The following is a 27,622-nucleotide window of genomic DNA, read 5'->3' on the forward strand; positions in this document are numbered from 1 at the left end:
GAGTTTGGTAGTTTTCCTACAGTTTCTATTTTTTGAAACAGCTTCAGGAGAATAGGTATTATTTCTTCTTTGAATGTTTGGTAGAATTCCCCGGGGAATCCGTCAGGCCCTGGACTCGTTTCTGGGGAGGTTTTTGATCACTGCTTCAATCTCTTCATAATTAATCAGTCTGTATAAATAATCAATTTCTTCCTGTTTCAGTTTTGGTAGTTTATAGGTTTCCAGGAAGGCATCCATTTCTTCCAGGTTGTTTAATTTATCGGCATAAAGCTGTTGATAAAAGTTTCTAATGATCCTTCCTATTTCATTGGTGTTGGTCGTGATCTCTCCCCTTTCATTCATAATTTTACTAATTTCGGTCCTTTCTTTATTCTTTTGAATATGCCTTGCCAGTGGCTTATTGATCTTATTTATTCTTTCAAAGAACCAGCTTCTAGTTTTGTTGATCTGCTCTACTGTGCTCCTGGTTTCTAATTCATTGATCTCTGCTCTGATCTTGATTAACCGCCTTCTCGTGTGTGGGTTAGGCCTATTGCTCTGTTCCAGCTCCAGCTTCTTGAAGTGAGAATATAAAAACTGCATTTTAGATTTTTATATTCTTTTGAGTGAGTCTTGGATGGGTATGTATTTCCCCCTTAGGACTGCCTTTGCAGTGTCCCATAGGTTTTGGACCGATGTGTTTTCATTCTCGTTGGTCTCCAAAAATTGCTTAATCTCATTTGTAATTCCCTGGTCTACCCAATCATTCGTGAGCAGGATGGTTCTTAGTTTCCAAGTGTTTGAGTTTCTTCCAAATTTTTCCTTGTGATTGAGTTCCAGTTTCAAAGCACTGTGGTCTGAGAACATGCAGGGAATAATCTCAGTCTTTTGGTATCAGTTGAGACCTGTTTTATGACCCAGTATATGGTCTATTCTGGAGAAAGTTCCATGTGGATTCAAAAAGAATGAGTATTCTGTTGTTCTGGGGTGTAGTGTTCTGTATATATCTATGAGGTCCATCTGGTCCAGTATGTCATTCAAAGCTCTTGTTTCTTTGTTGATTTTCTGCTTAGGTGATCTGTCTATTGCTGAGAGCGGAGTGTTGAGGTCCCCTACTATTAACGTATTATTGTCCATATGTCTCTTTATTCTGGTTAAGAGTTGGCTTGTGTATCTAGCTGCTCCCCTGTGGGGGGCATAGATATTTATAATTGTCATATCCACTTGTTGGATACATCCTTTAAGAATAATATAGTGTCCTTCTGTATCTCTAACTACAGTCTTTAAAATCTAATCTGTCTGATATGAGAATTGCTACCCCAGCTTTCTTTTTAGGTCCATTGGCATGAAAAATGGTTCTCCATCCCTTCACTTTCAGTCTGGATGTACCTTTAGGTTCAAAATGAGTCTCTTGTAGACAGCATATGGATGGGTCATGTCTTTTCATCCAATCTGCAACCCTGTGGCATTTTATGGGAGCACCCTCATTCACATTGAGAGTGATTATTGAGAGATAGAATTTTAATGATGTCATGTTGCCTGTGAAGTGTTTGTTTCTACAGATTGTAAATTTCTGTTCTGTATCACTCTTGGGGTCTTTTTACTTTTATAGAACCCTCCTTAATATTTCTTGTAGGGCTGGCTTGGTGGTCACATATTCTTTCAGCTTCTGCCAGTCTTGGAAAGTCCTCATCTCTCCATCAATTCTGTATGACAGCCTTGCTGGATAAAGGATCCTTGGCTGCATGTTCTTCTGAGTTAGAGCTCTGAATATACCTTGCCAAACCTTTCCTGGCTTGCCAGGTCTCTGTAGAGGGTCTGACATTATTCTGATGTTACTCCCTCTGTACGTGAGGATTCTCTTCCCCCTGGCCACTTTCAATACTGTATCCTTGGATCTAATATTTGCGAATTGCACTATGATGTGATGTGGTGTAGGTCTGCTCTCATTGATCTTGGGAGGGGTCCTCTCTGCCTCTTGGACACGAATGTTTGTTTCCTTTGCCAGATTAGGGAAGTTCTCAGCTACAATTTGTTCAAATATCTCTTCTAGACCTCTGTTTTTCTCCACCCCCTTGGGGATGCCGATGATTCTGACACTGGAATGTTTCATTGAGTCAGCAATCTCCCGTAATCCACTTTCTTGAGATTGGATTTTTCTTTGAGCCAAGTTTCCATTTTCCTTCTTTTCTACCATCCCATCTTCCAATTCACTAATTCATTCTTCTGCCTCATTTACCCTGCCCATCAGAGCATCAAGTTTAGACTGCATTTGATTCATAGCATTTTTAAATTTTTTTTATTTTTATTTATTTATTTTTTAAAAATATTTTATTTATTTATTCGACAGAGATAGAGACAGCCAGTGAGAGAGGGAACACAAGCAGGGGGAGTGGGAGAGGAAGAAGCAGGCTCATAGTGGAAGAGCCTGATGTGGGGCTCGATCCCATAACGCCGGGATCACGCCCTGAGCCAAAGGCAGACGCTTAACCACTGTGCCATCCAGGCGCCCCCAAAAAGTTACCTTCATTTAATACAGGTAGCTTAACTTAACATTCCTACGAGGTAGATGATATTATTATCATCCTCATTTATGGGAAATTAAGATTTATAGTTTGTAAAGAGCCAGGTTAAGTCATGTAGCATGGTAGCTATGGCAGGAACGCAAAGAAGCAATGGCATTAGAAGTGGAGGAAGGAGAAGGGTTGGAGGGATGTATCTAGGTTCATTAGGGAAGGGAAAAAAATAGGAGGAGCCAAATTCTTGTTAGAAAAAGGAAGGGTCAGGATATTGGGGACTCAGTAAGATAGAAGAGAAGGTGAATTGGAAGTAAGATAAGTGAAAGTCAGAAAGAACAGGGACATTAGAGACCACAACACTGAGAGTAGGTCTCAGTTACTGAAGAGTTAAGTTTATAGCCATGGGAGTGTGACTCAATTGGAGTAGAAGTAAAAGTCAATGGAGGATTAAATTATAAAGCGTAATACAGTGCTTGACATATGGTAGATTCTCCAGAAATATTAATAACCTTAAGAAAATCAGGAACTTCAAGGCTACTTACCGATAGTAAGCTATTTTCATCATACTCACATATGTGGACATATTAGTATTCTCTCTAATGGGGGAAATATTTCAAGAGCCTTGATTACAGGCTATTAAAAGGATACCTCAGATCATGACCCACTAATCACAAGGTATTAGAATTGCCAGAGCAAAGTATCGTAGGGAAAAATTGTGAAAGATTTTCAGATGAACCAAAGAGATTACCAGGTGTCTTCAATGAAAAATTCTACCTTGTCTAGCACAACCTTTGGGGTTATCTAATCTATGGGGTGCCTGGGCCTTTCTTGTGTTTGAGCTATCTGTAATTCTGTAAATTGCAGATCATTGATAGCAATACAAATGATTCTTGTCTATAGACATGCAAATGACTGACTTCTGATGGAAGTAGAATTAATGTTCTTCCTCCTTCCACCTCACATCAAAAAGTTAGTTTTGAATCTATGGAAGCAAATCTCTTTCAGTGTTCTTACTGCCTAGATATGTGGGGACCTTTGAATTCTCCATAGAACTCACTGTAGCATTTTATTAAATTTGTTTATTAATTACTGAGTTAAATAAAAATCTTGGACAAGCATTATTATATATTTGTAAGTAAATCACGATTACCCTCTTTTAAACAATTTTTCCTTTAACATTACTAAAAACGTAATTCCTGTCCCCCACCAAACCTAATGACTGAATTGAAATCTCAGCCTTAAAGCCCAAGAATCTGCATTGTCTGGGCACCTGGGTGGCTCAGTCAGTTAAGCATATCACTTGGTTTCAGCTCAGGTCATGATCTCAGAGTTATGAGATCGAGCCCTAAGACAGGCTCTACGCTGAGTTTAAGATTCCCTCTCTCCCTCTGCCCCACCCCATTCGTGCTCAATCTCTCTCTCTCTCAAAAAAAATCTGCAGAGTAAGAGTAAGCTCTTCAACTGATTTTTAGGCATACTAAAGTTCATTAACTGCTGAGGTCTATTAATAGAATCCCTTAGGTTCAAATAAATTATTATATTTATAATTTCATCCTCACCAAGGTAAATTTTTGGTTAACAAAAATAGAAGAAACACTTTTATTCAATAAGAATGGACCAATAATGGGTAGACTAATCACACATTTCAGGTAAGAGGAGGAGTCCTAAAAAGTACTACACATATACTTATAAAACTTTTTAACTTAAAAGCTACATGTGTAAATAAATTTGCCAATATTTTGATACGGGGTCAAAGCCTTATATAGATTCACTGGAGTTTCTTGCAGAAACCATACCCGTGATGCATTCTCCCTGATTTCTAACTTCACATTCTATAAAGTGAAAACTGGGGCAAAGCAATCCAAGAACTGAGTCACAGATTTTACAGTTTTTCCCATTTGTTTCCAGTTGTATTGCCTACAATTTAATCTAGCAGCAACTCTTTTATTGTTTCATCTTTCTGATGCATTCAGCTTATTTTTCAGAGAAACAACACTCCTATTATATTCATTTTCTCAGCTTATACAATATTTAATTAAATGATATAATTATGACAGCAGGAGCAAATGACATAACCATATCTGGGAACAAACAATAATGCATCTTAGACAATATACAATGTATATGATGGGAGCAGAAATATATGGGCATTAAGAGAAGATTAAAAGAAAAAGAGTAGCTCAACAGTTTTCAGCTTACAGTGGACATTAGTTAGTAGGTTTTACAGGAAATAGAGGATGTTGGTTTATTGGGCAAATCAGTTAGTGGAGGTCAACTAAAGGAGCACCTAATATGTCTTAATTGCACCTACTGTGTCTTAATTTATGAAGGAGATACTCCAGGACAGGGTAAACCTTCTCTGAAAAGGGCCAGATGATAAATATTTTAGGCTTTGCCGATCACAAAGTCTCTGTAGCAACTATGGAACTCTGCCACTGTATCAGGAAAGCAGCCATAGCACATGGCTATATTCCAATAAAAATTTAAAGAAATGGGAACATTGCCTGATGGCCATGTATAGATTTTGCTCTTTTTGTACAATTTTATAAATCAGTAGCTCTTAACCTTTTGCCTCAAAGAATCCTTTTTAATTCACCTCTTCTCCATTCCATGTTTGAAAACTCTTTTTTAAAGAAAGTATATTTATTTCTTTTGTTTCCTACTTTATTTTTAACCAAAAACATATAAGGCTATGCATTAGAAATTCTAATCAATATGAGATAACCAATATTACTACACTCTGTTGATAATACTGAATAGAAATAAATTCAGCCATAGTTTTTTAGATCTGTAGCTTTATCTAGTACAAATGCATAATTTGTTGACATTTGTAAAATACTAAATAAAATTTTTGGATATCACCACACCTGACTTCCCATTCTTAAATTCAAGGATTCCTTGGGAGCTTGGGAGATCATCCAGATAAATAATAAATATGGACACAATGGACCTGAACTACACTTTAGACCAACGGATATTCCATACATACTTTAGACCTAACAGACATATACAGATCATTCATTCCAACAGCAGAAGAATATGTATTCTTCTCAAGAACACAGAACATTCTCTGGGATGGATCAAATGACAGCTCACAAAACAAGTCCTAGCAAATTTAAAACAATGAAAAGCAACTACCTGCTCTGACCACAATGGTATTAAACTAGAAATAAATACAGGAGGAAATCTGCAAAATCACAAATTCATGGAAGTTAAATAGCATACTCTTAAATAACCAATGAGTAAAAGATGAAATAAAAAGAGAAATTGAAAATATCTTGAAGCAAACAAAAATGGAAATACAACATACCAAAACCTATGGGATGCAGAAAAAGCAGTTCTAAGAAGGAAGTTTATATTGATAAATGCCTACATCAAGAAAAAAAGATCTCAAATAAAGATCCTAATTTTACACTTCAAGGAACTAGAGAAAGAACAAATTAAGCCCAAAATTTTCTGAAGGAAGAAAATCACAAAGATCAGACCAGAAATAAATGTAATAGAGACCAGAGAAACATTAGAAAAGATCAATGAAACTAAGATCTGGTTTTTTGAAAAGATAAATAAAATTGACAAACCTTTAGCTGGACTAATAAAAAAAGGAAGATTCAAACAAATAAAATAATAAAAGAGCAGACATTGCATCTGATACCACAGAAATACAAAGGATCCTAAAAATTACTGTAAACAATTGTATGCCAATAAATTGGATGACCTGGAAGAAATGGCCAAATTCCCAGAAACATACAACTAACCAAGACTAAATCATGAAAAAATAGAAAACCTGAATAGTTCAATAATGAGTAAGATTGAATGAGTAATCAAAAATCTCCCAACAAAGAAAAGGCCAAGGCTAGATGGTTTCCCTGGTGAATTCCACCAGAAGTTTAAGTAATTAACACCAATCTTTGTCAAACTCTTACAAAAAATTGAAGAGGAGGGAACACCCCCACACTCATTTTTTGATGCCACCATTACCCTGATACCAAAGTCAGATAAGGACACTACAAGAAAAGAAAACTACAGGCCAGTGTCCCTGATTAATACAAATGCAAAATTCTCAAAAAAATATTAGCAAACTGAATTAAACAACACATTAAAAGAATCGTATACCATCATCAAGTGGGATTTAGCTCTGGGGTGCAAGAATGTGTCAACATACACAAATCAAAAAATGTGATATACCACTTTAATAGAATGAAAAATAAAAACCATATAATCATGTCAGTAAGATGAAGAAAAAGCATTTAACAAAATACAACATCCTTTCATGACAAAAACTCTTAACAAATTAGGTATAGAAGCAATGTACCTCAGATAATGAAGGCATATATGACAAGCCCAAAGTGAACATCCTACACAACGAAGGTTGAAAGCTTTTCCTCTAAGATCAGGAACAAGACAAGGGCTCCCACTCTTACCACTGCTATTATGCATAATGCTTGAAATCCTCACCAGAACAATTAGACAAGAAAAAGAAATAAAAGGCACCCAAATCAGAAAGGAAGAAGCAAAATTGTCTTTGTTTGCAGATGACATGATTTCATATGTAAAAAATCCTAAAGACTCCAGGAAAAAATATGTTAGAATTAATCAATGAATTCAGTAAAGTTGCAGAATATAAAATCAACATACACAAATCAGTTGCATTTCTATACACTAAAAACAAGATATCTGAAAAAGAAATGTTTAAAAATTCCATTCACAATAGCATCAAAAACAATAAAATACTTCGGAATAAGTTTAACCAAGAATTTGAAAGATCTGTACAATGAAACTACAAGACTTTGATGAAAGACATTGGAACAAATGGAAAGATATCCTGTGGTCATGGATGAGAAGAATTAATATTGTTAAATGTCCAAACTACCCCCAAAGCCACCTATAGATTCAATGCAGTCCCTGTCAAAATTTCAATGGCATTTTTCAAGAAATAAAAATAAATCCTAAAAATTCATATGGAACAATGAAATATCCTGAATAGCAAAAACATTCTTGAGAAAGGAATAAAGCTGGAGGTATCATACCTCCTCATTTCAAACTATATTATAAGCTACAGTAATCAAAACAATATGGTTCTGTCATAAAAGTAGATATGTAGACCAATGGTACATAACTGATAGCTTAGAAATAAACCTTTGCATATATGGTAAACCAGTATTTCACAAATGAGCCAAAAATACTTGATGATAAAAGGGCAGTCTCTTTAATAAACGATGCTGGGAAAACTGGATAATCACATGCAGAGGAATTATATCATTCACAAAAATTAACTTGGAGGAAGTTAAAAAACTTAAACATAAGACCTAAAGCCATAAAACTTAGGGAAAACAGGGAAAAGCTCCTCAACATTGGGCTTCACAACAACTTTTTGGACATGACACCAAAAGCACAAGCAACAAAAGCAAAATACACAGGTGAGACTACATCAAACTGAAAAGCTTCTGCATAGCAAAAGAAACAACAAAATGAAAAGGCAATCTACAGAGTGGAAGAAAAATATTTGTAAATCATATATCTCATAAAGGGGTAATATCCAAAATATGTAAGGAACTTATAAATCTCAATAGCAAATAAAAAATAAAATCCTATTAAAAATAGGCAAAGAAACTGAATAGACATTTTTCCAAAGAAGACAGATGAATGGCCAACAGGTACATTAAAAGATGTCCAACATCACTAATCATCAGGGAAATGTAAATTGAAACCACAACGAGATATCATTTCACACCTGTTAAAATGGCTATTATCAAAAAGACAATAACAAGTGCTGGCAAGGGAGCAGAAAAAAGGAAAGCCTTGCGCCCTGTTGGTGGGAATGTTTTCCACTATGAAAAACAGGATGGTTGTTCTTCAAAAAATTAAAAATAGAACTACCATATGATCCAGCAATCTTGCTTCTGGGTATGTATTCAAAGGAAAGGAAATCAGTATCTTAAAGAGATATCTGCTCTCCCTTGTTCATTGCAGCATTATTTACAATAGCTAAGATATGGAAATAACCTGTGTCCAAGTATGGATGAATGGATAAATAAGATGTGATATATATACACACATACAAAATGGAATGTTTATACACCACAATGAAATATTATTCAACCCATTGGAAAAAAAGAAATCTTCCATTTGCAACAATATGGATGTGTCTGAGGAATAGGTATTTTTGACAACTGTCAAAAGTGATTCTTACAGCCAGGCAAATTTGGGAAACACTATGTGAAGGGCCTGGGAATCAGGATCTTAAATATCTGCAGTGGTTCTTATCAGTAAAGCTTGGAAAATCACACAAGGATCTCTGTCATTGACTAACCTTGAAAACTTGAACAGTTACTGGAAATACATGAACAGAATTTCAAAATCCTCCCTTTGCTGAAAACAGTTTTTGTTCACATCTCTTCATCCCATCATGAACCTAGAGGACTTAAGTAACTCCCGAAAACCACTGACACCTGGGAGGATCTGGAAATGAAATTAATGAAGAGGAAAAGCAGCTATTTAACTTAAAAACCGAGGGTGGGAATAGAAGAGAGAGTCATGAATTTATCAATTTCAGTAGAAGGTATTAATTTGGTTCTACAAATGAAATTGGTTTCATTTTTATTTTCTATAACTTTGTGCTATGACTCTGCATGTATATAGTGGCTGAACAAGAAGGAATGAAATCCAGAAATGCAGAATGTACCATCCCTTATTTGCTTCCCATGCATCCAGTCAACAGCAAGCTGCTCTCACCTCTTCTCCACCTACTCTTTAGGTCGAGCCAACTTCTGTCCACACTGCTCTGCTGAAAATGCTTCCCCATACGTCACCTGTAGGTTAACTCAATGGCCTTCTTTCCATCCTGTTCTTCTGAACATCTTCAATATTAAATAATATTGCTCTTTCTGGAGTTTCTACTTAGTCTTGATTTCTATAATTTTACTGTAACCCTGTCATTGCCTTCCTTTTTTATCTTCCTGTCTTCACTTTTTCTTTCTACCTCCTTACTCTGTGGTTGTATGGTTTAGTTCCTGCTCTTCTGGTCTCTCCACATTCATTCCCTCATAGCATGCATCCATTCTCTTGCTTTCAACATTCTTGCCAATGTAATGATAACCTATAATAATAATGAGGTTGGTGATAGTCACAATTGACATCTATAGAGCGCTTACTTGTGGATCGTAACCACTCTATAAGAATTACACCATAAAATCCTCGTAACTCTCAGGGGTACTATTACTAACCCCATTTTAAGTGATGAGGAAATTGAGTTTCTGCCAAATGTCACTTATAAAAGCCAACATGTGCACCCTCTCATCCTCTTTTTTCATGGCTCTGGGAATTTTTTCAACATGACCCGGATTGTTATGTATAAGAAAAAGGGAAGTAGTGTGAAACTATTGGAAGAAATGTGATAATAATATGCAAGGATACTAACCTAGCAAATTATTTGCTATGGTTCTGTTTTCTGAGTCAGTTTTGAGATGGGCCCATCCTGATTCAATGGTGCCACCAGGAATCACGAGTTTAATAATGTCTCCTAAGATTCTTGAAGCCAACCGGTCTCCATGTTTTCTACATTATGTAAAGAGTCAAGGCTGGAGTAAGAGGGTTTTGGTATCACTTACACAACCCATCACACTGTTTTGTGCCAGTCTTAGCATGTTGATGCCCAAAGTTGTGTTTGGACTGGACATTGTGCTTCTTCTTATGATTGCAAGATGTCCTTCTACAACAACAATGGGAAACTTTGAAAAAATAGAGGTTTATTACTTATAAGACCTGGAAATTACACAGCACAGATGCGGCCACACAGAGAAGCTGCACAGGACAGGGGGAGAGGAGATGGCGAGCACACAAGTGTGCACAGGCTGGGGGTTCTGCTTTTATTGGAGCCAGGGGTGAGGGCCTAGGGTTTCATAGGCCCACTTAGAGAGTTTAAAACATAAGAGTGTGAATTTAAAGCTCAGGAAGAGAAAAGACAAGTGGCCCAAATGGCCAGTTACTGAAATCAACCAATATCACAAAGGAGCTTCAGTGAGGTGGGAGGTGGCCTGGCTCTTTATCTAGTCTTGTGGTTGGCAATGTGCTTTTTTGAGATAACCATCTTTTGTCAGTTTCTTGTATTACAAAAAACAAAAACAAAAACAAACCAAGCCTCAGGGCTTATACTACCTATGCCGGGTGCTGCAGAACAACCATCCTGGAGTACCGCTGTGTTCATCTCACCCCCTACAATTTAATCCCTTGCAACTGGTTCCTGATTTCATGCAAATTTTTCAGCTACAAAATGACCCCACTTTGCCTTCTTAATCCTGGTTCCCACCACCATACTCCACGTGTCCTGTGCTCCAACCAACCGGGCCATTCATTGCTCCTTTCACAGCCCAGCACTCATCTAGCTCCTTGCCTTTGTCCATACTGTTGCCACCATCTTATCACAAAGCACACAGTGTCTTTGCCGAGATGGTTGATAAATAAGGAAATGGATTTCCAGTGGCTTCCATGATATGCTACACCCCTCCAATTTTCCTCCTCCGATTTTTCTACTAAAACCCCTCCTCCTATCTAGTTAAGCCACACTCTTATATGCCACTCTTTTTATTATCCCACAGCTACACTTCGGGCTTTAGAACCTTAACATGTTAACAGACATTTATGCAGGTACTGCACGAGGTATAGGTGAAAGAAAGATGAATGACCTACTTATGTTTCTGCCCTGAAAAAGCACATAATTAGCTACAGAAGGAGAAATGCAGGATGCTTCGGGAATGCAGGATTCTTGGGCATGATGTTTTGGAGTGCTACCCTGAAAAATAAAACTCAGTTATTTCACTAGCAAAAATGGGTTTATTAGGGAACAACAGAATTGCAGTTCGGGACATGCAAGCTATGGCAAAACCATGGGGAAGTCCAACAAACAAAGAAGAGGAACACAATTTTGCATAGAAGAAGGAGGAAGCTGGGAGGGATTATTCTGAGCAAAAGTCCAATGGAAAAAAAAAAAAAGTCCAGGTGATGATGGTTTCTAATGGGCTGAGCTGCAGGGGTAGGAGATCTTGAGGAGATACAATGTATGTCTTTCCCTTGCAGGGGCGGGTAATTGATGATTCTTTCCTGCTGCTGATTCTTCTCTTGGGGTCTGTAATTGACAATTCTTCCTGTAATTGAAGTTGAGTGGTAAGGCTTCGCCTCCTAACTTCCTCTTCTCTCCTCCTTTCTCGATTTTAGTGAGGTTTCCCAATATTCACAGAAGTAAACGATGCCCCAGCTTGTCTTAAAGGTTGAAAAACTGTGCCAAGTGAAGAGCGTGGGAAAGAGGAAAGGGCAGCATTCCAGGCAGCAGAAGCAAACAGAGAACATACAAACATTTCCAACCGCTTAGTGTGATGGGAAGAAGGGTGGCAGGGGTTAAGTGGTGGGAAAAGAGGCCAGACTGTCAATAGTTTATTAAGTGATGCCAGGATTTTCCCTCTTGAAAGTTATGGGCTGCCTTTAATAGAGTTTAGGTAGAGGAATAACCGGCTATTTCTCTAGAAACATCATTGGGGATAGCGTGATCAGAGATGGTTTGGAAGCGGGAGAAAATGGAATCAGGGAAGTGAACTATGCAACTGTTGAAGAGATTGGAGCAGGCAGGAGAAATAGTGGCTGAGACTGAAAGCCTCGGTAAAGACCCATCCTACGCAGACAGACTTCTCTGATTACATTAGTTTTCATCGTCAACCTCCCACCCCACCCAAATTCCTACAGTGCTTGTGAAATCTGTGGCCCAAACTTATGCACTTAATTATATTTTCTTTTACTCCCTAGTTGTCTCCTGTACATTACTCAAGTCTCTCTAGTTAATACAATAAGCGTTTATGGAATTGGAAGGGCTTGTAAGTCGTCCGAGGCCCGATAATACACTCGGTCGCGAGGGGTAGTCAAGCCCAGCTCACAGCTAGTAGAACGGGCAGGGCTGATAGAGTCGTATCACCTTCTTGCTGATCAAATTGTCGCCCTTCTCCTGATACCTATCAGGAGGATACCTCAAGAGCCATTGCTCCACAGGTATTAGGCCCTCTGCGTCCACCAGAGGGCGCGTCTTCCCAGGTTTCCTCATTTAGGGAAACCCGAGCATTCAGTTCTCAAAAGCAAATGAGCCCTGCTGTATTACGGCCCTCTGCAGTTGCCGTAGCCCCAGACCGCACACAGGAAGTGGAATTCAAGAGTCGGGTGAAAAAACACTAGGGACTCTGAAGGAGCAAGTCCAGTCCCGCGGTTACGTACGCTTTCAGGGAGTCTGCAGTGTTTCTATTTGGGGGCCTCCCTCGCCAGTTCCTACTCCAGTGGAGGTGTCTTCTTCTTAGCCAGCTCTCGCCTCCTTATACGGTGTCCCCAGAACTATGGCCGAATATTCGTATGTGAAGTCTACCAAACTCGTGCTCAAGGGAACCAAGGCTAAGAGGTAAGGCCAAAGTTTGTGCGGGAGACTCTGGCTCTTTTCTGACAGCACTCCGCCCTCGTCTCCCCTCCCCCGTAGATAGTCTCACGGAAGCCTTAGAGGGCTGTTATTCAGGCTCCCAGCCCTTGGGCCTGGCCTCTGGTCCCGGCTGGACTGATGCTGTGACTCAGTTCCGGGCGCCTGTAAGGAGCTGGAGAGACAAGCCGCCGGAGACGCGCCGTGACTGTCGCGCCTTCAAAAGGCAGGAGACAGGAGAGCGACACCACTAGCCCAGGAGCCACAAGTTTGGGTCCTTTAATAAGGCCCCCCTCCAGACCTCCGCATGATGCGTCCGCCTTAGTCTGATGATGTAGGTCATAACAATAACTTCCTTTATTAGGGATATTTTCACCATTGTTTCCCTCCCCCCTAAAAAAACCCTTAATTTTTTAATACAATATGTAGATGTGGGTTTTGATAGCGGTATCGGCTCAAATCTGGATTCCCACCAGTTACTAGTTTTGTAGTTTGTGGCAAGTTCGGTAATATTCTTGAGCTTCCACTTACTCATTTATTAGGAAAGATTAATGTTACTATAAAAGAATTATTATGAGGATTAAATGAGATAACATGTATAGTAAGTAGAGCCAGAGGCAAGGAGAAGGTTGTAGTGGTGATTTATGATTATTGGGTTTTTAGGAAAAGGTATCGGCCCACTCATATCCCCGGGGACCTCTCTTTTTACTGATAGATTTGCTCAGAGTTTATTATTCATACAAATGTTAACCATTTCAGCCTGTCTCAGTGATAGTTTTTGGTACTTTTAGGTAAGATGAAAGAAAGCGTTAAGGAGCAAGCTGAAGCCACTGCCCTTGAGAACTCTGCCTACGGGTCTGGAATCACACAATTTATCCTGAATAAATCTGAAATTGTACTGTCTGAATTTACAGGAGAGGGGGAGAGTTAGCTTCTGAAAGCTTACGTTTTGATGAAAATACAAACAAATGTCTTAAAATTATCACAACCATAAATCATTATTAACACACATAGAGCAGTTTCTGTGTGCCAAGAACTATTCCAAGCATTTTCAGTATAACTTTTTTAAACCACCCTGTTTTTTTAAATTACTGATATATAATACATGTATCATAAAATTCACCCTATAAAGTACAATTTTGTGGGTTTTAGTGTGTTCATAAAGTTCACCACTATCAAGTTGCCAACAAACATTTTCATCATCTCAGAAGGAAACCCCATAATGATTAGCGTCCACTCTTCCCCTAGTCCCTGGCAACCACTAGTCTGCTTTCTGCCTATAGCAGTTTGCCTATTATGAGTATTTCATATAAATGGAATCATACAGTATGTGGTCTTTTGTATCTGGTTTCATCTATGTTGTAGCATGTATCAGTACTCTTATTTTTATGGCTGAATAATATTCCATTGTATAGATATAACACATTTTGTTTTTCCATTCATTAGCTGATGGACATTTGGGTTGTTTCCACTTCTTGGTTCTTATGAATAATGCTGCTTTGACTATCCTAATAAAATTTTTGTGTGAATATGTGTTTTCATTTCTCTTGGATATATACCAGGAGTAAATTGTTAGGTCATATGGTAACTCTGTGTTTTACTTTTTGAAGAACCCCAAACTATTTTCTAAAGTGGTTATACCGTTTTACATTTTCACCAGCAACATATGAAGGTACACGTCATCTCTTAATCCTCACAGTAACCTTAAGAGCGTAGCTAAATTATTATCCTCATTTTACAGGTGAGAAACTGACAGAGATTAAGTAAATTTTCCAAAAGTCACAGAGCTAAGAAATGACAATATGAAGATTAAAAAGGCAGTCTGGCTCCAGAACCTGTTCTCTTAACTATAACACAATACGTAACGATCAGAAGTGATTTCTCAGTATTAGAAGAGAGTATATCATGTAGATAACTGTAAATCAATAATTCATAAATCTGTGTACAGCTTTAAAGATTCTTCTGTTTGCATCTTGTGATACTTAACATCAAATCAGTATTTCTAAACTCATCTATATAAATTACCTCCTGCAGTAAAAAGAAAAAGAGCAAAGAGAAGAAGAGAAAAAGAGAAGAAGATGAAGAAACTCAACTTGATATTGTTGGTAAGTTTTCTGTACTTTATTCTGAGAAAAGTTAACATTGGTTGAGATGCCTTTAAAAGTATTTTCCTAGTTAGGGATAGGTAGTTCAAAGAAAGTCAAGAGAACTTGTGGCCTACACATAGTTTTCTTAAAGTGTTCAGTATTATTTAAAGTTATAGATTCCGGGGCGCCTGGGTGGCACAGCGGTTAAGCATCTGCCTTCGGCTCAGGGCGTGATCCCGGCGTTATGGGATCGAGCCCCACATCAGGCTCCTCTGCTATGAGCCTGCTTCTTCCTCTCCCACTCCCCCTGCTTGTGTTCCCTCTCTCTCTGGCTGTCTCTATCTCTGTCAAATAAATAAATAAAATCTTAAAAAAAAAAAAATAAAAAAAAAATAAAGTTATAGATTCCTTTTATTGTCTGCACAGTAGATGTCACTGATGCCTTTTTTTCATCATCAGGACCAGGCACGGCGAGAAGAAATATAGCTCTCTGATTTAATAGATACCATCATTAGACTACTTAATAGGCCAGAGATTCTGAACATAATTTTAAAGGCCTGATATAGATAAATATTATTTAATTAAATATATTTCACAAATTATTTTCTTTGAACACGTATGCATTTTTTAAAAGATTTTATTTATTTATTTGAGAGAGAGAGAGCATGAGGACAGGAAAGGGGAGAGGGAGAAGCAGACTTACACAGGGCTCGATCCCAGAATCCCGGGATCATGACCTGAGCCGAAGGCAGACCAAGCCACCCAAGAACCCCTGAACATGTATGCATTTTAATTGTAGAAGCCCGTGATATGTATGTCCCTAAAGGAACAGTAAAAATAATTCACAGTAAAAATGATTATTTTGTATCCTGTGAAATGAATGAAAATCTTAATTAAACAGAACAGAGAGCATCAAGATAGCCTGTAAATAGTACCAGAGATAAACTGACCCAGGCACATTTAACCAGCCTGCTTTCTGACCCTTTCCACATCTGTACTTTAAAGCAGTTTTTTTGTCTTTTAAAACTTGACCACTTGAACAATTGTTGGAGAGGATGTGGAGAAAGGGGATCCCTCCTACATTGTTGGTAGGAATGCAAGTTGGTACAACCACTCTGGAAAACAGTGTGGAGGTCCCTTAAAAAGTTAAAAATTGAGCTACCCTATGACCCAGCCATTGCACTACTGGGTGTTTACCCCAAAAATACAGATGTAGTGAAGAGGAGAGCCATTTGCACCCCAATGTTCATAGTAGCTTTGTCCACAATAGCTAAATCATGGAAGGAGCCGAGATGCCCTTCAACAGGTGACTGGATTAAGAAGTTGTGGTCCATATATACAATGGAATATTACTCAGCTATCAAAAAGAACGATTTCTCAACATTTGCTGCAACATGGATGGGACTGGAGGAGATAATGCTGAGTGAAATAAGTCAAGCAGAGAGAGACAATTATCATATGGTTTCTTTCATCTATGGAACATAAGAACTAGGAAGATCAGTAGAAGAAGAAAGGGATAAAGAAAGGGGGGTAATCAGGAGGGGGAATGAAGCATGAGAGACTATGGACTTTGAGAAGCAAACTGAGGGCTTCAGAGAGGAGGGGGGTGGGGGAATGGGATAGGCTGGTGATGGGTGGTGGGGAGGGCACGTATTGCATGGTGCACTGGGTGTTACACGCAACTAATGAATCATCAAACTTTACATCAAAAACCAGGGATGTGCTATATGGTGACTAACACAGTAAAAAAACATTAATAAAAAAAAAAAAAAAAAGTAGGTTCCATACCCAGCACTGAGTTCAACACAGGGCTTGAAGTCAAGACCCTGAGATTGAGACCTGAGCTGAGATCAATAGTTGGACGCTTAACAGATGGAGCCACCCAGACACCCCCTTATTAAGCATTTTCTTTTTTTATGGTGATTTGCTAGGGTAAGAGTAGCAAAGCTTTCAACTAATAATGGGTTAAGACCATTACTTTGGCAAGGAGGTATCCTCACCTTGAATGTCACAGAAAAAATCATCCACTGCTCAGATAGGAGGGATTTGCCTTGAACAAGACATTTCTGAAACCAGAGGTAAAGAAGAAGGGGTGAGTGCTATTGCAGGTAAATCTGTAAGCAAATAATTAAGGGGACTATAGGACAGTAGCTGCTGAGATTTTTTTTTCTCCTTTCAAACAATCATAGCAGTAAAAGTATGTACCAATTCTAATATTACTACTAATATATTCCCAGTGCTTCCCTCAATCCTAAGCAGTGGTAAATGCCCAGTGAATGTTTTACACATGAATAAATCTTTCTAATATGTAAACTGAAAAAAAAAAAAAAAACTTGGCCAGTCACATTTTGAAATTTCATAAATTTTGGCTCCTTTACATTTTATATGAAATGGTATAAAGATAATATTCTAGGGGCGCCTCGGTGGCTCAGTCGTTAAGTGTCTGCCTTTGGCTCAGGTCGTGATTCCAGGGTCTTGGGATCGAGCCCTGCATCAGGCTCGTTGCTCAGTGGGAAGCCTGCTTCTCCCTCTCCCACTCCCTCTGCTTATGTTCCTCTCGCTGTCTCTCCCTCTGTCAAATAAATAAAATCTTAAAAAAATTTTTTAAAAATAATATTCTAGAAAATCTCACTTTTTTTTTTGAAATAGCAAATCAATTCTAAAGTTAGTGTAAATATCTTGGATAGATCTCTAGAGATGGAATTGCTGTGTCAAAGAATAGGTGGATATTTAACTATATAAGTAACCACCAAGCATTTTCTAAGGTGGTTGCACCATTTTATACTCCCACCAAGAAGTAATACAGTTCTGTTTTCAGTCTTCCCTCCCAGCCTGTGGTTTTACTTTTAATTTGCTTAAATGGTATTTTTCTGAAAGCAAAAGTTAGAATTTTTTTTTCAATTATAATAAAATTCACATACAACATAGTATTAGTTTTAGGTGTTGTACAACATAACAGTTTGATACATGCATATAGAAGTTTTTAGTTTTTATAAAACCCTATCTATTACTTTTTTTGTGTTACGGCTACCACCTTACATCTTCAATCTAAGAAATTGTTGCTTAACCCCAAGGTCATGAAAAAATTCTTCCACATTTTCTTTAAGAGGCCTCAGTTTTAGTTTTTATATTAGATCTATGATCTGTCTGAAATTGATGTTTGGTCTGGGGTGAATTAGGGGTCAGTGTTCTTTTTTCATTTTTTCATATTGATACGCAGTTTTCCAGCACCACTGTTGAATAGACTTTCCCTTCTCCATTGAACTGCCTTGATAGCTCTGTCAAAAATCAATTGTCTTTATATGGGTTAGTATAATTTTGGACTCTGTTCATTTATTTGTCTGTTGTTCTGCTGATATATTTGTTTTGATTACTGTCACTTCATAATGTTTTGAAATCAGGTGAGGTCTTCAGGGTTCATCCACGTTGTAGCATGTGTCAGAATTTCCTTCCTTTTAAGACTGAATAATACTCCATTGTGTGTATGTACAGCATTTCGTTTTTCCATTCATCTTTCAGTGAACACATGGGTTACTTCCACTTTTTGCCTATTGTGAATAATTCTGCTAGGAATATGGGTGTACAGATATCTCTTCAAGACTTTGCTTTCAGTTCTTTTGGGCATATACCTGGAAGTGGAATTGCTGGATCATATGGTAATTCTGTTTTTAATTTTGTGAGAATTGTTTTGCATAGTTGCTGTACCATTTTACATTCCCACCAGCAGTGCACAAGAGTTTCAATTTCTCCGTATCCTCACCAACATTTGTTATTTCTGGTTCTGTCATAGCAGCCATCCTAATGGGTATGAAATAGTATCTCATTATGGTTTCAGTTTGCATTTCCTCAGTGAATTGCAATATCGAGCGATTTTCATGTGCTCATTGGCCATTAATGTATCTTCAGCAGGCTCCATGCCTAGCACGGAGCCTGACTCAGGGCTCAATCTTACAACCCTGAGATCACTACCTGAGCTGAAATCAAAAGTCATATGCATAACTGACTGAGCAACTCAGGTGCCCCAAAAGATTTCATTTTGATGAGTACAGTTTGTCCAATTTTTCTTTTGTTGTTTGTGCCTTTGGTGTCATATCCAAGAAATGATCGCCAAATCCAATATTGTGAGGCTTCTATCATATGTTTTCTTCTAAGAGCTTTATAGTTTTAGCTCTTAAATTTAGGTCTTTGATCCATCTTGAGTTCATTTGTATATATGAAATTAGGTAAAAGTCCAACTTCATGTAAGTGAAAATTTTACTAATTTTTTATTGGGTATAAAAAGCCTTTCTTGTTTAGATGAATAGGAAATCTTGTGTGATGTGATAAACTAAATTTTTAAAAACTTTGTATTATGGAAATTTTCAAACTAATACGTAAGTTGAGAGGAGAATATAAGGAATTTCCCATGTATCCCTCCCCCCAGCATTTTTAATGATCATTATTTTGACAGTCTTGTTTCACTTACATACTTGTCTACTCTGAGATAATATCCTATGCACAATTTTTTCTGGAGAATTTTAGGATTTATTTATTTTGTTTTAGAGTGTGTATGGGAGGAGGGGCAGAGGGAGAGGGAGAAAATCTCAAGCAGACTCCCGGCTGAGTGTGGAGTCTGCTGCGGAGCTCAGTCCCACGACCTTGAGATCATAACCTGAGCTGAAATCAAGAGCTGGTCACTCAACCAGCTGAGCTACCCAGGTGCCCCATTTTTTTCTGAAGAATTTTAAAGTAAAACACAGAATATTCTGTCATTCTACCCATATATACATAAATGTACAAAGCTGATAAAGCAGTCTCACTCTCTTTCCTTCTGTTTCACTCTTTTATTTTTTTAAAAAAGATTTTATTTATTTATTTGACAGAGAGAGAGAGAGATTGGGAGCACAAGCAGGCAGAGGGAGAGGGAGAAGCAGGCTCCCCGCTGAGTGGGGAGCCCTGATGTGGGGCTCGATCCCAGGACCCTGGGATCATGATCTGAGCTGAAGGCAGACGCTTAACTGACTGAGCCACCCAGGCACTCTGCTCTCTGTTTTAATACGTAAGAGTATATCATTATCAGACCTAACAGTTCCTTAATATCATCTAATATCTTATTAATGACTGACACATTTCTCCTTTAGCTAACATACAATTTAGCTTCATAATCAACAGTGAAAATCTAAAAGCTTTTCCTCTAAGATCAAGAATAAGACAAGGATACCTACTCTTGCCACTTTTATTTGATATAGTATTGGCAGCCCTAGCCAAAGCAATTAGGCAAAAAAGAAAGAAAGAAAAGGCATCCAAATCAGAGAGGAAGAAATAAAACTGTCACTATGGGCAGATGACATGATCTTATGTATTGAAACCCTAAAGACTCCACCAAAAAACTGTTAGAACTAATAAATGAATTCAGTAAAGTTGCAGGATATAAAATCAACATACAGAAATTTGTTGCATTTCTATACATTAATATTGAATTATCAGAAAGAGAAATTAAGAAAAATAATCCCATTTACAATTGTACCAAAGAGAATAAAATACCTAGGAATAAATTTAACCAAGGATGTGAAAGACTTGTACATTGAAAAGTATGACATTGATAAAAGAATTTGAAGAAGACACATATAAATGGAAAGATATTCCATGTTCATAGATCAGAAGAATTAAATTGTTAAAATACTCATACTATGTCAAAGCAATTTACAGATTCAGTGCAGTCTCTACCAAAATTCCAGTGGCGTTTTTCACAAATAATAAACAATCCTAAAATTTGTAAGGAACCACAAAAGACTCCAGATAGCTAGCAGTCTTCAGAAGGAAGAACTAGGCTGGAGGTACCACACTTCCCTGATTTCAAACAATATTACAAAGATATACTAATCAGAACGTTTGATATTAGCATAAAAACAATACATCAATAGAACAGAACAAAAAGCCCAGCAATAAACTGATGCAATAAACACAGGCGTGCATCTGTCTTTTCAAATTAGTGTTTTCATTTTCTTTGGGCAAATACCCAGTAGTGGAATTACTGGATCATGTGGTAATTCTATTTTTAATTTTGTGAGGAAACTCCATACTGTTTTACACAGTAGCTGTACCAATTTGCATTCACACCAACAGTGCACAAGGATTCCTTTTTCTCCACAGCTTCTCCAACACTTGTTATTTCTTGTCTTTTTTTAATTTTAGCCATTCTTACAGGTGTAAAGTAATATCTCATTGTGGTTTTAATTTGCATTTCCCTGATGACTAGTAATGTTAAACATTTTCTGTATGTATGTTGGCCATCTCTGTGTCTTATCTGGAAAAATTTCTGCTCAGGTCCTCGACCCATTTTTTAATTGGATTATTTGGTGTTTTTGGTGTTGAGTTGTATAAGTTCTTTAAAAGTTTGGATATTAACCCCTTATTGGATATATCATTTGCAACTAGCTTCTTCTCAGTAGGTTGTCTTTTTGTTTTGTTGATGATTTCCTTCACTGCACAAATGCTTTTTATTTTGGTGTAGTCTTAATATAATTTTGCTTTTGTTTCCTTTGCCAGAGGAGACATATCTAAGAAAAATGTTTCTACGGCCTAAGTCAAAGAATCAGGAGGGATACTGCCTATGTTTTCTTGTAGAAATTTTATGGGTTCAGGTCTCACATTTAGGTTTTTAATCTATTTTGAATTTATTTTTGTGTATGGTATAAGAAAGTGGTGCAGTTTTCTCAGCACCATTTGTTGAAGATCATCTTTTCCCCATTTTAAATTCTTGCCTTCTTTGTCATAGATTAACTTACCATAAAAGGGTGGGTTTATTTCTAGACATTCTGTTCTGTTCCATAGATTTGTATATCTGTATTTATGCCAGTACCATAATGTTTTTATTACTATAGCTTTGTAGTATATCTTGAAATCTGGGATTGTGATACCTCCAGCTTTATTCTTTTTCAAGATTGCTTTGGCTATTTGGGATCTTTTGTGGTTCCATACAAGTTTTAGGATTATTCTAGCTCTGTGAAAGCTTTATTGGTATTTTGATAGAGATTGTATTGAAACTGCAGCATGAGAAGGCGGATGCCTGAAATAGGTGAAGAGGAATTAAGAGTACACTTGTCTTGATGAGCACTGAGAAATGTATAGAATTGCTGAGTCATTATATTGTACATATGGAACTAATGTTAACACTATTTAATTATATTTGAATTAAAAAATGAATAAAAAAAGGAACTCATTTCTGTTCATGTACATAGAGTACATAGTTTCTGCTCATTTTGTTTCTAATCTAAAATCATGGTTAAGAATGCTATGCTAGATCATAAAAAAGAATGAAATCTTGCCATTTGCATTGTAATGGAGCTAGAGAGCATTATGCTCAATGAAATACGTTAGAGAAAAACAAATACCATATGATTTCATTTATATGTGGAGTTCAGGAAACAAAACAGATGAACATAGGGAAGAATACAGAGAGAGAGAGGGAGAGAAACCAGAAAACAGACTTTTAACTATAGAGAACAAACTGAGGGTTGCTGGAGGGGACATGAACGGGAGATGGGTTAAACGGGTGAAGGGTATTGAGGATGGCACTTGTTGTGATGAGCAGAGTGTTGTAAGTGATGAATCACTACATTCTATACCTGAAACTAATATTACTACTATTATGTTAACGAACTGGAATTTAAATAAAAACTTGAAAAAATAAAAATACTGTGCTACAAAGTCTTTCTGGAGGGATACGTAAGAAACAGATTATAATAGTCATTGCCTCTGGAGAGTGGTCATGGATGGCTGGGGAGGGAATGGAAGATATTGTTCTCCATCATTTCGTGCCTTCACATGCACTGCTGTATTATATTTTGAAAAGAATGTAATCTTGATTGTGGGTGGTGGGCCCCTATATCTATACACATACATACAAACATACAAATGATTATATGTAAAACTGATGAAATCTGAGTAAGGTTCACAGTTTGTATAAAGGGTAGTTTCCTGGTTTTGACATTGTACTTTAATTATGTAAGATGTTGCCACTGGGAGAAGTGAGTAAATGATATATGAGATCTTTCTGTATTACTTCTTACGACTGTAAAATAAAAAGTTTTAAAAAATAAGTTATAACAACAACAAGTTAAGAACCTTGTGTCAAATCTAAAATACAAATTTAAATATTGATTTTATTTTTTAGGAATCTGGTGGACAGTAACAAACTTTGGTGAAATATCAGGAACCATAGCAATTGAAATGGATAAAGGAACCTACATACATGCACTTGACAACGGACTTTTTACACTGGGAGCTCCACATAAAGAAGGTTTGTGTCTGGTAGAAGCAATGGAAGGGAAAAGACCAAAGTATATATTTTAGGGAAGCCTGGGTGGCTCAGTTGGTTAAGTGTCTGCATTTGGCTCAGGTCATGATCCCAGGGTTCTGGGATTGAGTCTCTCATTGGGCTCCTTGCTCAGCAGGGAGCCTACTTCTCCCCTGCCTGCTGCTCCCTCTGCTTGTGGTCTGTCTGTCTCTCTCTCTCAAATAAATAAAATCGTTTAAAAAAAAAGTATGTATTTTATGACATTCATTCACTTAGGCCAAATTCTAACTAATCTCAAGTATATTCCAAAGGAATAAATCTATTGCACTTGACTCTTCCCCTTTTTTCCTTCCTTAATATTTACCAATTATTGGCAAATCCCTCTCTCCAGTGTAAGCATGTGAAAACATTCTTTATGGTTCGAGAGTATCAGTTGAAATCAAAAGCAACATGAATAATTGAAATTGAAAGGGAAACCTAGTTGAGTCAAAGATTTGATTCCTTTATTCTTTAGATCTTTTGCCAAAACTAATCTGGAGCATTTTTAACAATTTGAAGTTTTGTTATTCCTTCTAGCCCATCAGAATAAGCACTAGTGAGACATGAAATAATCAGAAGATAAAAAACAGTATCTTTTAGTATGATTGTCCATCCCTTGAATAAGTTAAAGCATTTAGTTTTAAAAATATTAAATGATTATTTGTCTATGTACTGAGTGCATTTTAAAACATAAAAAGAAAAAATAAATATCATGCTGACTTACCTATTAAGTATGTAAAACTAACACTGTAGTTATAAGAAGATAAAGTAGATCTTGATACTCTAATCTGAATAGTGTATTATGATTATATCAAAATATTATAATATTCTTACATTTAATTTTAAAAGAAAACTTTCTAAAAGCTTAAGACTATCTTTATGTGTATATTTGTAAAAAATGTCAAATTTATTTCAAAATGTTTTTTTCTCCTATAGTTGATGAGGGCCCTAGTCCTCCAGAGCAGTTTACAGCTGTCAAATTGTCTGATTCCAGGTAAGTAAGCTGAACTGTAATTAATCACCTTTTATTTTTTTAATTTAATTTTATTCACTGAAAAATTTCTATATGTAGCTAACTTAATTCCATAGACCAATTTTGATGTAAAAAGCAAAACGATCTTTTTGAAAGTATATTTTGTGACATTTTAAAAATATAACATTTATATATGCTGTATTTAGCTATTATTCAATTTCATTTGCAGCAACTATGTCTTTGAAAGAGAATTAAAGCTCCAAATAAAAACATACACTGTGTTTCCTTGCAATATATAATACTAGGCAAGAAAAAAATGAGTATTAATAATGTCACAGACCAAATAAGATATAGTTAGAAAGATCATGTAAAGAAAACAGACATAAGACAAAACCTGGTCTGATGTTGCTGTGATATGTAAACTCACTTGTCAGAAGTCAAGAGATAAACAAGAAGATAGAAGAAAGGAATATTACTAAAATTATTAAAATCAGTAGAGAATGTTACATAGTCATGAAGACCAAAAGAATATTTTATTTCCTAATTTTTACAATCATCTTGTAAGCTGACCTTTTTTATTCTCACAGTGCAAAAGTACAGAATGATACTTTGGGTAGTGCATACAAAAACTGAATTGCATCAACATGATAATGATTTGTATTATACTATCATTAACCTGTAAATGAATATAAAATCAGTCCTTTGGCATCACAAGGGGTTGGTAAGTCAAAAGTTAGGAATCATATTTTTTTTCTTTAAAAAAATCACATTAAGATTATCATTCCTATACTTTGGACAGTAAGTATAGTGAAAGACTTTTTTTTTTTTTCAAGATTTTATTTATTTACTTCGGAGGGAGCGAGCCAGCACTAGGGGCTGGGAGGGAGAAACAGACTCGCTGCTAAGCGCAGAGCACAGAGCCTGACTATGGGGCTTGTGGGGCTTTCATCCCAGGACCACAGGATCATGACTTGAGCTGAAGTCAGACACTTAACTGACTGAGCCACCCAGGTACCCCTGAGAGACTTTTAAAGAATAAAAGCAGAAGAAAAATGAATAAATGCAAACTTCTTTACAGTTGAAAACAAAAAATATTAAATAGGCAAATGAGGAAAATATTTGCAACAACGTTAACAGGCAATGAGTTTTTATTCTTTATATGTATGTACGGGATTCATAACGCTAAGTAAAACAGTAAGATACCAATAGAAAAATGAACAAAAAGGTAACTTAAAAACTAAAAAGGAAAGGAAGTACAAATGTCACTTACGATGGTTAAAATATAAATTAAGTGGGATACTATTTTTCCTGTATCTGATATTCTAATTTTTTCAAAAAAAAGGTATAATGTTAATAGATCCATGGTGAAACGATACTCTTCTGATTTGAGGTGAGAATGTTAAATTGATACAGATTTTTTTCTGGAAAGCAATTTGATAGCATGTAATAGGAGCTTTATAAGTACAGTATGAAATTGCATATATAGAACTACACTGTCCGATATAGTAGTTACTAGCCACATGTGGCTTTTGAAAATTTGGACTGTGTATGGCTAGCCTGGATTTTTATAAACACACACACACACACACACACACACACACACACACATTATTTTTATGTTCCATTTTTAATTTTCTTTCTCTCAGTATTTAACATTTCCTTTTTGTTAATCTAAAGAATTGCCCTGAAATCTGGCTATGGAAAATACCTTGGTATTAATTCAGATGGACTTGTTGTGGGGCGTTCAGATGCAATTGGACCACGAGAACAATGGGAACCAGTCTTTCAAGATGTAAGTGCTATTATTGTTCATAAAAGCTTCTTGTCAATGTAAGATACAGTCCTTAACAGTCAATGAGAATATATATTCTAAAACCCAAAAAGGTAGAGTGCAATAATTAAATTGAAGAAAACCAATACAAACTCATAACCTTAAAAAAGTCTTGAAAAACAGTGCAACACAGCAAAAGAAATAACAAAGTGAAAAGACAACCAATAGGATGAGAAAAAATATTTGCAAATCATATTTCTGATAAGGGGTTAATATCCAAAATATATAGAGAGCTGATACAATTCAGTAGCAAAGAAACAACCCAATTAAAAAATGGGCAAAAGACCTGACTAGACTTTTTTTTCCCAAAAGGTCAACAGGTACAAGAAAAGATGCTCAATATCACTAGTCATTAGAGAATTCCAAACCAAAAGCACAATAAGGTATCACTCCCTGCCTGTTAGAATGGCCGTCTTTAAAAAGAGGAGCTAAATGCTTGAAGGATGGGGAGAAAAGGGAAGCCTCATGCACTGCTGGTGGGAATGCAAACTGATGCAGCCACTGTGGAAAAAATACGGAGATTCCTCAAAAAATTAAAAATAGAATTATTTTAAGATCCAGCAATCCCACTTGTGAGAATATATCCAAAGGAAACCAAAAAACTAACTTGAAAAGATATCTGCACCGCTGTGTTCCTGGTGGTATTTCTTATAAGAGCCAAGATATGGAAACAACCTAAACGTCCATTGATAAATGGATAAAGTTGTGGTATATATATATGCAATGGAATATTATTCAGCTGTAAAAGATGAGTAAATCTTGCCATTTGCAGCAACATGGATGGACCTTGCTAAGTGAAATAAGTCAGAGAAGGACAACTGTATGATCTCACTTAATATGGAATCTTCAAAAACGAAAACAAACAAAAACTCAGAAAAAGACATCAGACTTGTGGTTGGTTACCAGAGTGGTAGGTGTTGGGATTAGGAATTAGAGGAAGAAGGTGATCAAAAGGTAACTTCCAATTACAAGATAAATAAGTGCCATGGATATAATGTATAGCATGATTACTACAGCTAATGCTGCTGTATGATATATAGGAAAGCTGATGAGAGAGTAAATCCTGAGTTCTCATCACAAGGAAAAAAAAATTTTCTTTTTGTGCTTTCTTCTTATTGTTAACTGCATGAGATGATGGATGCTAGCTAAAACTTATTAAGATAATCATTTCACAGTAAGTGTTAAGCCAAGCCAAACCATTATGCTGTATACCTTAAGCTTACGCAGTGATTATGTCAGTTATATCTCAGTAAAACTGGGGGAGGAAATCATTCAACAAAAATAGCAGTAGTACTTCTGCCCACCATCATTTCTGTCCACATAAAAACATCCCTCTGACATTGATTCTTAAAGTTCTTTTTTTTTTTTTTTAAGATTTTATTTACTTATTTGACAGAAAGAGAGACAGCCAGCGAGAGAGGGGACACAAGTAGGGGGAGTGGGAGAGGAAGAAGCAGGCTCCCAGCAGAGCAGGG

At 36.7% G+C, this 27,622-nt stretch overlaps 1 protein-coding gene across 3 annotated transcripts in view; it reads left to right on the top strand.

Annotated features, from left to right (window-relative positions):
- The window catches only part of FRG1 (FSHD region gene 1), a 30,070-nt gene extending 2,558 nt beyond the window's left edge, over nt 1-27,512 (top strand). For 2 of the 3 annotated variants that reach the window (XM_034647753.1, XM_034647754.1), the window contains exons 3-7: nt 14,974-15,044; nt 23,182-23,307; nt 24,280-24,337; nt 25,994-26,108; nt 26,920-27,512. In XM_034647753.1, the coding sequence (XP_034503644.1) occupies nt 14,974-15,044; nt 23,182-23,307; nt 24,280-24,337; nt 25,994-26,108; nt 26,920-26,973 (424 nt within the window). In that variant the 3' untranslated portion in view covers nt 26,974-27,512. Of the gene's footprint in view, nt 1-12,650; nt 12,928-14,973; nt 15,045-23,181; nt 23,308-24,279; nt 24,338-25,993; nt 26,109-26,919 lie in introns of those variants that run through there. The other variant, XM_034647755.1, reaches the window with a different exon arrangement.
- The last annotated feature ends 110 nt before the right edge of the window (nt 27,513-27,622 follow it).

This window comes from Ailuropoda melanoleuca, chromosome 18 (genome assembly GCF_002007445.2).
Source record: "Ailuropoda melanoleuca isolate Jingjing chromosome 18, ASM200744v2, whole genome shotgun sequence".
Taxonomy (NCBI): domain Eukaryota; kingdom Metazoa; phylum Chordata; class Mammalia; order Carnivora; family Ursidae; genus Ailuropoda; species Ailuropoda melanoleuca.